Source organism: Thunnus thynnus, chromosome 12 (genome assembly GCF_963924715.1).
Source record: "Thunnus thynnus chromosome 12, fThuThy2.1, whole genome shotgun sequence".
Lineage (NCBI taxonomy): Eukaryota > Metazoa > Chordata > Actinopteri > Scombriformes > Scombridae > Thunnus > Thunnus thynnus.
In genome coordinates this window covers 23,734,050-23,748,317 of record NC_089528.1, presented here as the reverse complement: position 1 = coordinate 23,748,317, position 14,268 = coordinate 23,734,050, and the positions used below count along the sequence as shown (strand labels likewise).

At 39.1% G+C, this 14,268-nt stretch overlaps 1 protein-coding gene across 3 annotated transcripts in view; it reads left to right on the top strand.

The window, feature by feature from the left end:
- Window positions 1-14,268, top strand: part of LOC137194489 (piezo-type mechanosensitive ion channel component 2) — a 96,377-nt gene that overhangs the window by 75,995 nt on the left and 6,114 nt on the right. For 2 of the 3 annotated variants that reach the window (XM_067606433.1, XM_067606434.1), the window contains 15 exons: window positions 108-185; window positions 905-1,071; window positions 1,211-1,404; window positions 2,684-2,857; window positions 3,371-4,039; window positions 4,974-5,232; window positions 5,661-5,840; window positions 7,036-7,342; window positions 7,990-8,122; window positions 8,921-9,068; window positions 9,155-9,366; window positions 9,794-9,952; window positions 11,927-12,074; window positions 12,613-12,801; window positions 13,343-13,432. In XM_067606433.1, the coding sequence (XP_067462534.1) occupies window positions 108-185; window positions 905-1,071; window positions 1,211-1,404; window positions 2,684-2,857; window positions 3,371-4,039; window positions 4,974-5,232; window positions 5,661-5,840; window positions 7,036-7,342; window positions 7,990-8,122; window positions 8,921-9,068; window positions 9,155-9,366; window positions 9,794-9,952; window positions 11,927-12,074; window positions 12,613-12,801; window positions 13,343-13,432 (3,107 nt within the window). The remainder of the gene's footprint in view (window positions 1-107; window positions 186-904; window positions 1,072-1,210; window positions 1,405-2,683; window positions 2,858-3,370; window positions 4,040-4,973; window positions 5,233-5,660; window positions 5,841-7,035; window positions 7,343-7,989; window positions 8,123-8,920; window positions 9,069-9,154; window positions 9,367-9,793; window positions 9,953-11,926; window positions 12,075-12,612; window positions 12,802-13,342; window positions 13,433-14,268) is intronic. The other variant, XM_067606435.1, reaches the window with a different exon arrangement.

The window sequence follows — 14,268 nt, the reverse complement described above, 5'->3', positions numbered from 1 at the left end:
TAAGCAAAGTTCAAGAGACAAAAAAACCCACATTAGTTACAAAGGGGGATTTAATTTCATTTCATTTCTTTCAGCCACAGTGAGGTTTCTTTACTGTACTTCAACAGGTCATGTAACCATAGAGGTCGGTGAGCTGTCAGATGGGCAAGAAAAAGATGAAGAGAACAAGAAGTCTAGTGGTCAAGGTTGGTTTCACTTTAAGAAAATTGTTTTATGAGATCTTTAAAGTAAAGATTGACTTACATTTGTGCTGTTAAGTTACTTCTTCTGAGTCTAAACATGCTTTAATGCTTTATATGCAACACTGGACTGGGAACAATAAATCAGGAATCGGGCACAAAAGGAACACATATTGTATAGATCACTACTGTACTACTGTTTTTATTGTCTTTCTTTGTCTATGGGTCATAAAATGTGACAGGTTGTAATAGTGTCAGCATTTCAGATTTTTCTATTGCAAAGCTCCAAAATGAGTTTTTTTTAAGACAACTGCCCCAAGAGCAGCTTTAAGAGGAGCCCCCTGTTTTCCTTAAATAAGACCCGCTGATACAAATGAAATGTTGATGTCAGATAAGGACGCTCCACTCAAAAGAAGTGATGAGGTGAAAATCTTAGAGGTGTGGCAGGGTGCCCCATCCAAAACATTAGATATTTTGCCTTTCTTTTCTCTTTTTATATCCTTCGGTGGCTGATGATAATTGTCAGTTGGCTGTGAAATTTACTCACATCACTTTGCATAATTTCCTGAAATTACCATAAAAATATAACTTTTCACGGCTATCAGGGGCCTCCAGTGCAAGTTCTTTTGTGCAGCCTGAAGATTTAAATTTTTGTGACTGAGGTTTTGAAATTGAATTTGAATAATACACTGTAAACAACCTCCGTGTCATGTGTCCTTTCTCAGATAACATCATCAAGAGAGTGTTCAACATCATAAAGTTCACCTGGGTGCTCTTCCAGACGACTGTGGAGAGCTTCACCAAGTGGATGAATGACATGTGCAGGGAATACATTGACATCTCCACTGTGCTGCGTATAGAGCGCTGCATGCTGACCAGGGAGGTTAAAAAGGTACATCATCCTCCGCGCTGAGTTTTGACACATAGAAGAAGAGTTAATAAATTAATTTGTCTGGTTACTTAAACATTTATAAGCATATTCAAGGTGATTAAGAGCACCAGTAAATGATTAACCCCTCTCCTCCTAACAGGGAAATGTGCCGTCCAGAGAGAGCATCCACGTCTACTATCAGAAGGCCATGAGGCTCAACATGTCCAGGCAGGCCAGTATGGATCAGCTCAGCGAGGATGAGTCTGCCTCGGGCTCCAGCAGGTTCCGAAGAAGGCGAAGAGGCTACAACATGGAGAGCCAGGACTCCACAGCGTCCAGAGACAGCATGTCTAGGTACACAGCTTCAAACGCAACATGGGAAATCAGATAGATACCCCATCGTGAATGATTTAGATATTTACTGATTTTTAGAGGAACAACAAAAGAATAGATTGACTTTCTTAACTTTCTTTTTCTGCCCAGGTTGTAAAATTTAAACAACCTTTCACTCACAAAAAGCCTCAGATTCATGTGTTGTCATTGGCTATTGTTTATCGTCAAGAAAGAAGTGGTGAAAACATAATCTGTCCTTTTGTTGTCATAACAACAGTCACTCATCATCAGTGCCCACTGCATTACTGATAGAGGCCCTTTTATGATCCTTGTAGCTCCACATGAGGTTACATGTTCTGCACAGGTCTCAGTAGTAGTTTATGTGCCATAATAGATACACAAAAGGATAACAATCAAATTACATAAACATGTTGGCTCTCCCATATCTACAGTAGACATGCATGAAGTTATGGTTATTTGTCAGAGTTTTTTAGACATGACATTTAATAAATTATCCAAAAAAACTGGGACATTGTTTCTGGAAAGAGATGTTGCCAGTGTTTTTAAATCTATTTTTTCTATTAATATAAAATGACAGAAATCTCAAACTCTTGGCCAGTAAAACCAAAACTCTCTGCATGGCTACAATAAATAATAGGGCTGCAACTAAGGATTATTTTTTATCATCGATTAATCTACTGATTATTTGCTCGATTAATGAATCAATCAGACCACATCAGAAAATGGTGAAAAACACACATAACAACATCCTGGAGTCCAAGGTTACGTCTGGAAATGTCTTATTTTGTCCAATCAAGTAGTACAAAACCCCCAAATATTAAATTGACGGTAATGTAAGTCCAAGAAAAGCAACAAATTTTCAAATTAAGAGCCTTGAACAATGAATGTTTGGCATTTTGCATGAAAAGTTACTTAAACGATTATTTGATTATAAAAATCAATCATCAATTAATCTACTAATCATTGAAGCTCTAGTAGAAACCCCTTAAGGTACAGTAAGTGAGATTTTTTTGTTGTTGTTGCTATTTGGGTAAACCGACACTTTAAGATGTACATAGCAGCCACTTATAGGCATGTTCTCATCACACTGAGCCATTTCATCCTCATTCTTTACTGCATCTCATGTTTTTTTATGGTCACATAATGATCATCCAGGTCATTCTCCAGCTCGGTTTTCATGTTTAATTTGGGTTAAACGTTGTCTGTCTGTGTTATCTAACATACATCCCATCTCATCCCCCCTTAACACAACCCATCTGTCACTCTCACCGACTCTCAGTAACTTCACTGAGGCCACCACGCTGTTTTCTCGTCAATCCACCCTGGAAGACCTCGACGGAATGTCCGAGAACATTCCCAAAACCAGCGAGCGAGCCAGGCCCAAACTGCGTAAGATGTACGGCGTTGATGTGTCCACTTCATCAATGGACAGCGGCAGCAGCATCGTGTCCAGGTGCCCGGCCGCTGCATCACCCATATACACACCCCCGTGTCTCTTAGCGATGACACTGACATGCGCAGTGTCATTGTGACTGTGATTCATTATCAAAAGATGAATATATCTCTGTTGGGTGAAAATCCTGCATCTACGTTTTTTTGTTGATTTTTAATTTCAGTTGAAGCATTGCATGACTTTTCTATAACCATAATGTTTACATCCTTTCAAAAACCCAAAGATAACCAGAAAAATGCATGTCCTTATTTCACCCAATAACAGTGATATAAAAAACGATTTCATACTTAATTCATCCTCAACTTTCTGTTACTTAGGGTTGGAATAAAAATCACTTTTCTTGTTTCAGTGTTCAACGAAATACACACTTCAGGAAGAGTTTATTCTGTGTACATTTTGATTACTTTTGCTCTGGCAGACTTCCACTTCCCATTTTTTTTATATTGTAAAACATCTGAACCGACTATTCTGAATGCAGATTGACCCAAACTCTGCTCCGTTTGTCTCCTGCAGCGAAGCCACCCAGTGTATCACGCTCTACTCCAGACAGGGCACCACAGACACCATAGAAGAAGTGGAAGATGAGCAGGATCAAGGGGAGGACAGGCAGCAGGTTCCCTGGGAATCCCAACAGCTGGATGAGAGTCAGGGGGCGGAGGGTGGTCCCTGGAGTGATGGAGAACCGAGGGAGACAGAAGAGGAGGAGGAGAAGGAGGAGGAGGGTGAGAGGCAGGAGAGGGAGGAGAGGCTGGAAGATGAGGAAGGACTTGAGGTGCCACAGGACCAGGAGACAGAGGAGAGAGAAGAGGCTCACTGGGAGTCCTTTGGCCCAGATGAGGGTCCATCCCTCAGGCTGGAGGAAGCAGAATCTGCCCAGGAGAAGGACTTTGTCACTGAGAGTGAGGACGGAGGAGGACAGCAGGACTTCATGCAGACCGAAGGGCGAGCAGGGCTGCTCTACACCCCTGATACAGACGCATCCAAAATATCAGACGCTGACGTGCCTCCCAGCTACAGCAAGGCGGTCAGCTTTGACCGTCTGGAAATTAGTGATGACGAGAGCGACATGGATAGGAAGAGGCGTATGATTATGACCTCTGATAGTCGCTCAGACAGCAGGTCCGACATCGTGCTGCCCTCTATGACCACTGAGCTGACCGCCAGCGAACTGCTGCTCAACAAGTAAGTCCAAAAACAACTGAAACCTGTTCAGCATGAAGCCTCCACAGGAATCAGATTCAACAGATATTTGTCTCAGATTCTCTGCTGCAGATTCATCTTGATGATTTTAGAATTAAAACATAGTACCTTAACGTTGTAAGGTACATGTGTGTGCTGTCCACAGGTCTGGGTATTGATCTTAGTAGTTTTTAAGTACTGTCAAGTACTGAACATTGCCATTGAGTGCTTTGTCGTGCTTGGTGCATTTTATGCCCTTATTAGACAGTGACAGTAAATGAAGTAGAGAGAGATGCAACAAAGCTCTCCAGCTGGACTCGAACCAGAGACGTTGATGCTCATGGTGGGCGTCCCAAGCCACAAAGTCACAGAGGATCAGATGTGATATTATTATCAGATGATATAAACCATGATGTTGCTATCTTTGATATTTTACTTTAGACTATTGACAACAGTGTTGTATGAATTAAAAAAAGTGTTTGAGGAGTTTGGTTAATTTATAAAATGCATAAAAATTGTTTACTTGTAAAACATGTTTCTAGTCCTCAAAGTAAGGTGTTTTAAAAAAGAATCATCATGGTTCTGCTATCCTGTTGGAACTGATATTAATGAATTTCAATTGATCCCAATTACATCATCAGTTTCACTACTTTGTCACTAAAATAAACTGCTGCACATCCCACAAGGACAACAACAAAAATATCTGTACAAGGAGCCAGACTTTCAGGTCAGTTTCCCCCGAGGAAGACTGGGATTGAGGTGCACCTGTGAAACTGTGGCACAATATGATTTGTCTCAGATTTTGGTCCTTTGGCCACACACGTTATACTGAAGGCACTGGTCATCATTTTGTAAAGCAAGAATAATCTGCAAGTTTTGATTTCATGGATTTTGATTAAAGATTTCCATAAACAGTCCTCTCTCTCTTTCTGTCCAGGATGTTTTATGATGAGGAGCTGGAGCACTCAGACCAATTCTACGAAAGTCAGCCTCTGATCCTCCAGCTCTGCTACGCCCTCTACAACATGCTGGTGGCCCACTCGGAGATGGTGTGCTACCTGGTCATCATCATCAACCACATGGTGTCGGCCTCCTGTGTCACACTGGTTCTTCCCATCACCATCTTCCTCTGGGCGATGCTGTCTGTCCCCCGGCCAAGCAAACGCTACTGGATGACCGCCATCGTCTTTACTGAGGTACAGACGCGAGGATGTAATTTCCACAACATCACTTTTTAACAACCTTCACAATATAAAACACGTCAAATCAAGTGGTGTGATTTTGTCTGTTTTATATGACATTGCTGCTCATCCTTCAAGAAGTACATTTTATATTTTTATTTTTTAAGTCAAGACAATCAATTTATTATAATTTGTAAACACTTTTTGACACTAAAATCCATCAGGCAGGAATGTAAAGATCAATTTGTTGCATCAGTGTATGCACAACAAAGTTTAAAGCATCAGGTATCAGAGAGGTGATTGCACTGTAGTCTAATAGTAAGATGATAACTCAATCTTTAATCAATATTTTACAACAGTCTCTTTTATTTTTCATCCCAAAGCTTCATCTCGATCTTTAGTTTTGAAAAGCTTCACTGACATTCTCGTTCTTTTCCCTCCAGGTCACCATCGTCATCAAATACTTCTTCCAGTTTGGTTTCTTCCCCTTCAACCAGAACAAGATAGATAAGAATAAACCGTATCACCCTCCAAACATCATTGGTGTAGAGAAGAAGGATGGTTACGTCCACTACGACCTGGTCCAGTTACTGGCTCTCTTCTTCCACAGATCCATCCTGAAGGTGCTGCAAAGTCAGAATATGTTAAAACTAAATATCTCACACAGTATCACACTGTTAGTTCTTCACTGAGATATAACTGTTCTATACAGGCTTCCCTTTAAGGCTGATACCAATATTTTAGCCACGCTAGCCACATGGCTCTATGGATGGCAATATGGATCAACTAGGTCCAGACTGAAATATCTCAACAACTATTACATGGATTGCCAAGAAATTTGGTGCAGACATTCACATCACCTTTGGGATGAAGTGTAGTCACTTCACTTCATCTGATCTCTTAACTTTTCTTCTAGCGCAGTCATCACGTCAGAATTTCAAATCATCCAATAATTTGGTTTATTACCAAATACCTACAAAACTTTCCCATGTGCCGCCCTTCGTGCTAATTAGCAAATGTTAGCACACTAACACACTGAACTAGCATGATGAACGTGGTAAACATTATACCTCCTTAACATCAGCGTGTTAGTGTTGTCATTGTGAGTATGTTAGCATTCTGATGTTAGCATTTAGCTCTCAGCACTTTTTACCTAAATAAAGCCGCTAGCATGGCTGTAGATTCTTAGTCTTGTTTAACTCAAGGTGATAATACTCTGTACTTTTTGCTGATATGAAGTATCTTTAAAGTTATCTATAATCAGGCCATGAAATTTCAATAATACTGTTTGTAAAATTTTCTTATTAACACTTTAGAAAAGCCATTTTTAAACACATAAAAACTGAAACTTTAATTGATGAAATGTTTGTGGGTTTGTTAATTGGTCCACATCTATTCACCTGTAAGGCAAACTCTGTGATGCGTAACTGCCTTGAGGATTAATTAGGAATCAATTTACAGAGAACAGAGAAACTAAAAGAAAATAAAGAAGTGGTAAAATAAAATAAAAACGAAAGTCCACTGCAGGTTTTATCAATTTATTTATGTACCTGTGGTCAGTACAATCATCAATAATATCAGCTTTTAGCAGCACAGGCCAGCTTATATCCAATATCAAATGAAAGACCAGTATTGACCTGATTCAGAGGGGTATGTGTCCGTTTCTCTCCTGTGTCTTTCACTTTCTGTTTCTCTCTTCTCTTAATGAATGAAACAAACTCTAGACTGCATTTGCACTCCCAGAACCAGGCTCTCAATTGATTTCGGAATAAGATAAACAAAATATTCCTGCTTTTTTCCTTTTTCTTCCACTTCCAGTGTCATGGTCTGTGGGACGAGGACAACCCCAAAGAAAAGAAAGAGCCACCTCGTCAGAGTGTGTCCGAGGACGAAGTAAAAGACAAGGAGGAGAGTGAGAAGGAGTCTGAACCTGCCTCCTCACTGATCAATGAGAGGAGAGGCTCCACTCATACTTTGAAATCTATAAACTTTGGGACCTCCATAGATTCAGAGCATGTCCAGGTGCATTTCCCCCAACAGCAGACCTACCAGCGTCGCAAGAGCTCCAGCGGAGGCTCGCACATTTCTCACCGATCTCTGCACTCCTCTGGACGATCGAAGAGAGGTGAAGGCCTTGTGTTATCTACTATTCCCTGGTTATTGGACTTTTTTAAATGATTTATTTGAGCTGAAACAATTACTTGATTAATAGATAAACAGACTGCTTTGACAATCTATTAAAAAACAATTTGCTAGTTAAAGTTTCTCACTTGTGAGGATTTGCTGCCTTTCTTTGGCGTTTATGATCGTTGAATGAATATGTTTAGGTTTCGGATTTTTTCACAAGTTTATTTAATTTATTAGACAAAAGGATTAACAATTTTTTTTTCAAAAATAATAAGTAGATTAATCGATAAAGAAAATTAGTTGCAGTCCTTTAGTTGATGGTGACCTCATGGATGATTAAGACAACTGGTTCAAAACACCAGAATAAATGGGGAAAGTCCACAATTAACACTTTCCTTAAACAAAGCACTAAAACTAATGTGTGAGAGATGTATTCATAATTATTACTCTTCTAACAATAATGATCATAACGACAATAATAAATTAAAGGAATCCTCTAGGTTTATATCACAAAAACCACAATTTCTTGTTGTCTCTCGCCTTGACATTTGGATAAGACCTTTGTTTATGGATCTCAGGATGCATCAGTGACGCAACGCTTCGCCACGGTTCATTTACAACTCGAAATGTAAATTATTTCCTCAGGAAGTACCGCTTCCCGCAACAGCAGCCGCAAAGATGGCAGCGAGGCCGGCGTCCATCAGAAGACGCGCAAACAGATGATCATGGAGAAGCTGAGAGAGCAGCTCTACAAAGGAAAAGCTTTCATCATAAAGCGGTACGATAGCGGAGCGATATCTGGTTCATAAAAGTTGAGGCAGCTGCTCTTAAACTCCACCCGCAGCTGCTTACCTTCCCACAGTCGTGACTGTAATTATGTTAGAACATGTGTAACTTTATGAGCACAGAGGGCAATGATGAGAAGTGTGCTCAGCGAGTATTATGGAACAATAATGGAAGATTCATTGTGGAAGACCGTATCCCAATCGTACACCAGCTAAAACCTTTCAAAGGTCTTAATTTACAGTAGATCTTTAATTACAGCATTCCCGTCAGGGCAGTCAGTGAAATTTTTGAGAGTGCTGCAACAGAGGATGAAAACATGTTATCGGTCTAAATTTAATCACAGTGGTATAAGTGGTTTCTGAGATTTTACATCCAGAACAGAGCTGATACTGCAATCATTTAGGTTTTCTCAAAACCAGTGGTGTCTGACCTTTATGTTGTATATTTTACAGACTGTTTTTTCATTTTATGTCATTTAATTTGATTTTTTTCTATCATAAACAACATACACATAACACACACTTGTCCAAATATCAAACTGGACATGCAAAGACAAAAAATGAAATAAAAGAAACTATAAATAGCATTAATATATAATCACATTCTTATCAAGAAATCTCAAGCTTGACGCAGGATAAAAAAAACTTATTTCCGCAGTGCTCCTTTGGGGGTTTTAACAACAGCAGTACAAGACCCAACTGGAACGTTTTAACCCATTTATTCACTCATAGCAACAATGTTTGGTTTTTTTTTTTTAATTCTTGTTTTAATCAACTCCTGTTCTTTGTAGGTTCATGGAGATCTACCTGCCCATGCGGCAGTTCTTCTATAACTTGATCCATCCGGAGTACAGCGCAGTGACAGACGTCTATGTGCTGATGTTCCTCGCTGACACCGTCGACTTCATCATCATCGTGTTTGGATTCTGGGCGTTTGGTGTAGGTGTTAAATTTAGATTTAGATGAAAATGAATCCCTGGAAAAATCAGTTCAGTTTTCTTCATAAATACATTTTTCTCCTGTAGAAACACTCAGCGGCAGACATCACTTCCTCTCTATCGGAGGATCAGGTACCGGGACCCTTTCTGGTTATGGTCCTGATCCAGTTTGGGACCATGGTTGTGGACCGGGCTCTCTACCTCAGAAAGTCTGTTATGGGCAAGGTCATCTTTCAGGTCATCCTGGTTTTCGGCATCCACTTCTGGATGTTCTTTATCCTGCCAGGAGTCACAGAGAAGTAAGAACTGAATCTTTCCTCACTGTAGATATATTCAGTATTTAATCAAAAATCAGTAAATGTCCTGATTCATCTAATTAAACTTGAATATTTGGAGGTGGCTTTCATCTCTCTCCTCTCTGTTACTGAGCTAATAAAGAAAAACATGCTGAAAATGTGTCATAAATAATTCTTTCTGAAAGTTCTCCATCTCTAAAAGTCCCTATTTATACCAAATTTGATTATTAATGAGGGTGTAAACCTAAAGTTTTTGCTGTAAGTGTCATTTTTTTATGTTCATCTTTGTTTGGCAATTAAGTTTTTTTTTGTTTGCAAGACTGTGAGGGTTTTTTACGCTGTCTATAAATGACATTCATGTTAATAAACCCTATTACATTTTTTATCCTTTCATTTTACGAGCTGTGTCTCATCTCTCTTTCATTTGTAGGCGTTTCAGCGAGAACACAGTCGCTCAGATGTGGTATTTTGTCAAGTGCATCTACTTCGGACTGTCGGCCTATCAGATCCGCTGCGGTTATCCCACCCGTGTGCTGGGAAACTTCCTCACCAAGAGCTACAATTATGTCAACCTCTTCCTGTTTCAAGGGTGAGTTACGCCGGGATCATTTCTTCCAGCTGGGCAAACAGGTCCAAGGCCCTCGTCATGTCAGCGTGTCGACCAGCTGCTGCTGAAAGAATACAAAGAGACGGATGGTTACACCTGGAGTTATTTGTTTCAGAAATGTCTGAGCAACATATTTATTTAAGGGGAAGTCAAATCATTGGAGTAATTATTTTAGGAATTTTAATTCTTATATAAAAGTATTCAGAACCTCAATGTCATGTCACATCTAGTGCTAAATTTTACTCAACAAGTTAATCAACAGAAAATCACTTGACAACAGTTTTGATAGTTGATTAGAATTAAATGGCCATTTTTAGCATTTTTGACATTTTATAGGCTAAATGATTAATTGATTAATATAAAAAGATAAATGATAGATTTGTTGATAATGATAAATAATCATTAGTTGCAACCATAACGATGTCAGGTTCTCTAATGATCTCTAATGCACATTATTAATTTAAATTTTAGAGCTTTACTGTTCATCAGGGATATTTTTTGAAATCCAAACCTCTGGCTTGTGAAGCTCACAGATGACTGGAAATCTCTGAAAATCTCCCCAAAAACTTGGGATATCTCCACTTTGGAAAACCTGAGGCAGCATTTTACAAAAAGGCCTCTCCTGAAAACTGATCTGTTGAACTAAAAAAAAAGGAAGTCTGGCTTTGCAAGATCATGTTGTGGATGTTAAGTAACATTAAAGTAACAATTAATACAAGTTACCGATATTTGTTAGTAGAAGTCATACACTGAATTACAATAAACTGTAATATATAAGAGCATATAAGCATATAAGAGCATATAAGACACTTTATTGTCATTGTAGGCATACATTACATTTGGTAACTCTCAGTGACCAACAGCAGTAGAGAACAAGATAAAAACAAGATAGCGAGGTAAAAGCAAGTTAGATGTGTGTATTTATTAAACTGTTGGAGTGCATTAGCAGCAGTTGGGGAGTGGGAGGTGGGTGGTAATATTTACAATCCTCATCAGCTATGGGAGGGTGGGGGGGGGGTTGATTGAGGCTTCAGTTCTGGGGAAAAAGCTAATCCTCAGTCTGTTTGTTTGAGCTTTGATGACTCTGTTTTTCTTCCCCCGATGGCAAAGAGACAAACAGACTGTGATCTGGGTGGGTTGGGTCCTTACTGATGTTGTTAGCCTTTGTGTGTAGACTGTTAGCGTACACCGTGTCCAAGTTTGGGTGGGATATCTTGATATCTTAGCCAGTTTCATGAGGTCGTCACCTGGAATGGCTTTCAATGAACGGGTGTGCCTCGTCAAAAGTTAATTGGTGGAAGTTCTTGCTTTCTTAATATGTTTGAGACCATCAATTATGTGATGCAGATGTTGTTTATATACAACAAATAGCTCTATTATACTACCGCTGTAATTCATATTATGGCAAGAACTGCTCAATTAAGTAAAGAGAAATGACAGTCCATCATTACTTTAAGACATGAAGGTCAGTCAATCCGGAAATTTTCAAGAACTTTGAAAGTTGCAGTACCATCAAACGCTATGATGAAACTGGCTCTCATGAGGATCGCCTCAGGAAATGAAGCCCAAGAGTTACTTCTGCTGCAGAGGATAAGTTCATTAGTGTTACCAGCCTCAGAAATCTCCAGTTAACAGCACCTCAGATTAGAGCCCACATCAGTCCTTCCCAGAGTTCAAGTAGCAGACACATCTCAACATCAACTGCTCAGAGGAGACTGCATGAATCAAGTCTTCATGGTCGATATGCTGCAAAATTAAAAAATTAAAACAAAAATGTCAAAATAAGTATTTAGTAGCAACGAGGTGCAGGCTGGAGCCACAGCTTTTTACAGCCGCTCTATTCCCAAACAAAATGACATAATTCAGGAGCATTACTGTCTTTGTAATAAATCTTGAATCTAATCTTATTTTATTTTATTTTGCCAAAATAACTTATTCATGCTCCGTTGTTTCCAGTTTCCGCCTGGTGCCGTTCCTGACGGAGCTGCGAGCTGTGATGGACTGGGTTTGGACCGACACCTCGCTGTCTCTGTCCAGCTGGATCTGTGTGGAGGACATCTACGCTCACATCTTCATCCTCAAATGCTGGAGAGAGTCTGAGAAGGTGTTTATCATTGTGGTGTCAGTCTAGTGTGTGAAAAATCACTTTCAGAGCCAAACACCTGTCATGTTGGAATTCTGACTGAAATTTACTTTTGTGGTTTGCCAAAGTGCATTTTTTTTTAAAAATCCTTCATGCTTGTGTTTGTTGCTGTATGACTTTTGAAGAGGGAAATCTTGGTTTAGAAAGAACTTTATGGAAAGTTAGTCTCTAGAGTTTACTGAAAATTAGATAAGAAGAAGGCCATGTTGCTTAAAGTGCACTTTCAGTCTTCCCCGGTTCATTGAGAAAGTACCTCCTGTCCTAAATGTTTTTGTTCCATCTTTCCTGTTATAACCCCGGTCCAATTAAGCATCTACTGCTAATAGATTTCCTTAAATAGCCCTGGTATTAAAAGCGTGTAGCCATTGCATCAGGTCTGCTGAAGTAAAGATGGAACAAATGAACGAGTGGGTTCAAAAAAACTGCATCAAAGCCAAATAACACATTTCCCTTCTACATGACTCTACATCCAGCTGTGCTTTATCTCATCCCTCTGCAGAGGTATCCCCAGCCGCGAGGCCAGAAGAAGAAGAAAGTAGTGAAGTACGGAATGGGAGGAATGATTGTGGTACTGTTGATCTGTATCGTCTGGTTCCCGCTGCTCTTCATGTCCCTCGTAAAGTCTGTAGCCGGAGTCGTGAACCCTCCGCTGGATGTCTCCTTCGAAATCACTCTGGCTGGCTTTCAGGTGTGGCAGCTGTTTCTTTTATCAAAGCATTTACAGTAAAACAAGCTTGCCAAGTGCTTTACTGAGAAAAAAAGACCAAACAGATATAACAAAAGACCAAAGAGGTGCTCTGCTGGAAGCTAAATCCCTCTGACACAACAAGAAATCCTGTCGCCTTTGAGCTCAAGTAGATCTCAGTGAAGTAAATCTGTGATTCTTTCTACAGCAATGTCTTGAAGTAGTACTTTCTTAGATTGATTGTGTAACTGGGACAGGTTCAGAGCAAACACTGCTCCTGGTTATACAGAAACAAAAATAGAGATTATGTTCTACAGCTATAAAACTGAATGAAATGTCAGATATTTTGATCTATGGACTATCATACTATTATTTTAGTAGCAGGATAAATAAAACGTTCATTCTTATTATTGTTGTTGTTGTTGTTATTATTATTATAGTTTTTTTTCCTATGTTTGTATGTTTGTATTTGTATGTTTAGCCTTTACAAGACTTTGCTAATGTATATATATATTGTATATATTTTTTTTTTCTCTTCTCACAGCCCATCTTCACGATGAGCGCTCAGCAAAAACAACTGAAGAATGTGACAGCAAGCGAATTCACAAAATTTATCAAAAATTTTGCTGATGATGTAAGTACAAGAATTGCAATATATATTTAAGATGTCAGTTGTTGTCTTCCTCTGATATGAACTCAAACATATCCAACTGCATGATGAATATACGGTACAAGGTGTAGGTATTTACTAAGGGTAACTTTCAACCTTTTCAACTCATTTTAAAGTCACTATGTGCAAGATTTAAAATGTACTAACTTAGCGCCCCCTAGTTGTAGTATCAAAAAACACAGACAGCAGTGCTAACAGTGCTAAATGCTAACATGCTCACAAATGTTGACATGCAGGTAATGTTTACCATGATTACCACCAACATGTTAGCATGCTAACATTATGCTATTTGCCAACATTATAATTATCAGTTAACAGAAAGTACAGCTGAGGCTGATGGTAATAAACCAAAGTAAGGCTGCAACTAATGAATATTTTCATGCTTTTATTTAAAATGCTATAAAATAGTGATATTCCTATCACAGTTTCCTGAATCCCAAGGAGATTTCATCAAATTGGTGGTTTTGTCTGACCAACAGAGAAAAACCTAAAGAAATTTAGTTAATTATCACATAGGATCCTCACAACTGAGAACTGGAGAATGCATTTTTCTTGAAAATTAGTTAAATGATTAATCATTTATTTCTCTATCAATCGGCTGATCAGTTAAGCAAATGATTGTTTCTGCTCTAAAACAATGTATTTGACCATTTGAATATGAAAAGTCAGGGAATCTCCAAAGTTATTACACTTTATCCTTTGGGGAACATAATAATGATAGTCGAGACAAATATCAACCTGCTGGTGGTGCTTGATGAAAAAGTCATGAGATCACCAAAGTCTTTAGGATACATCATCTA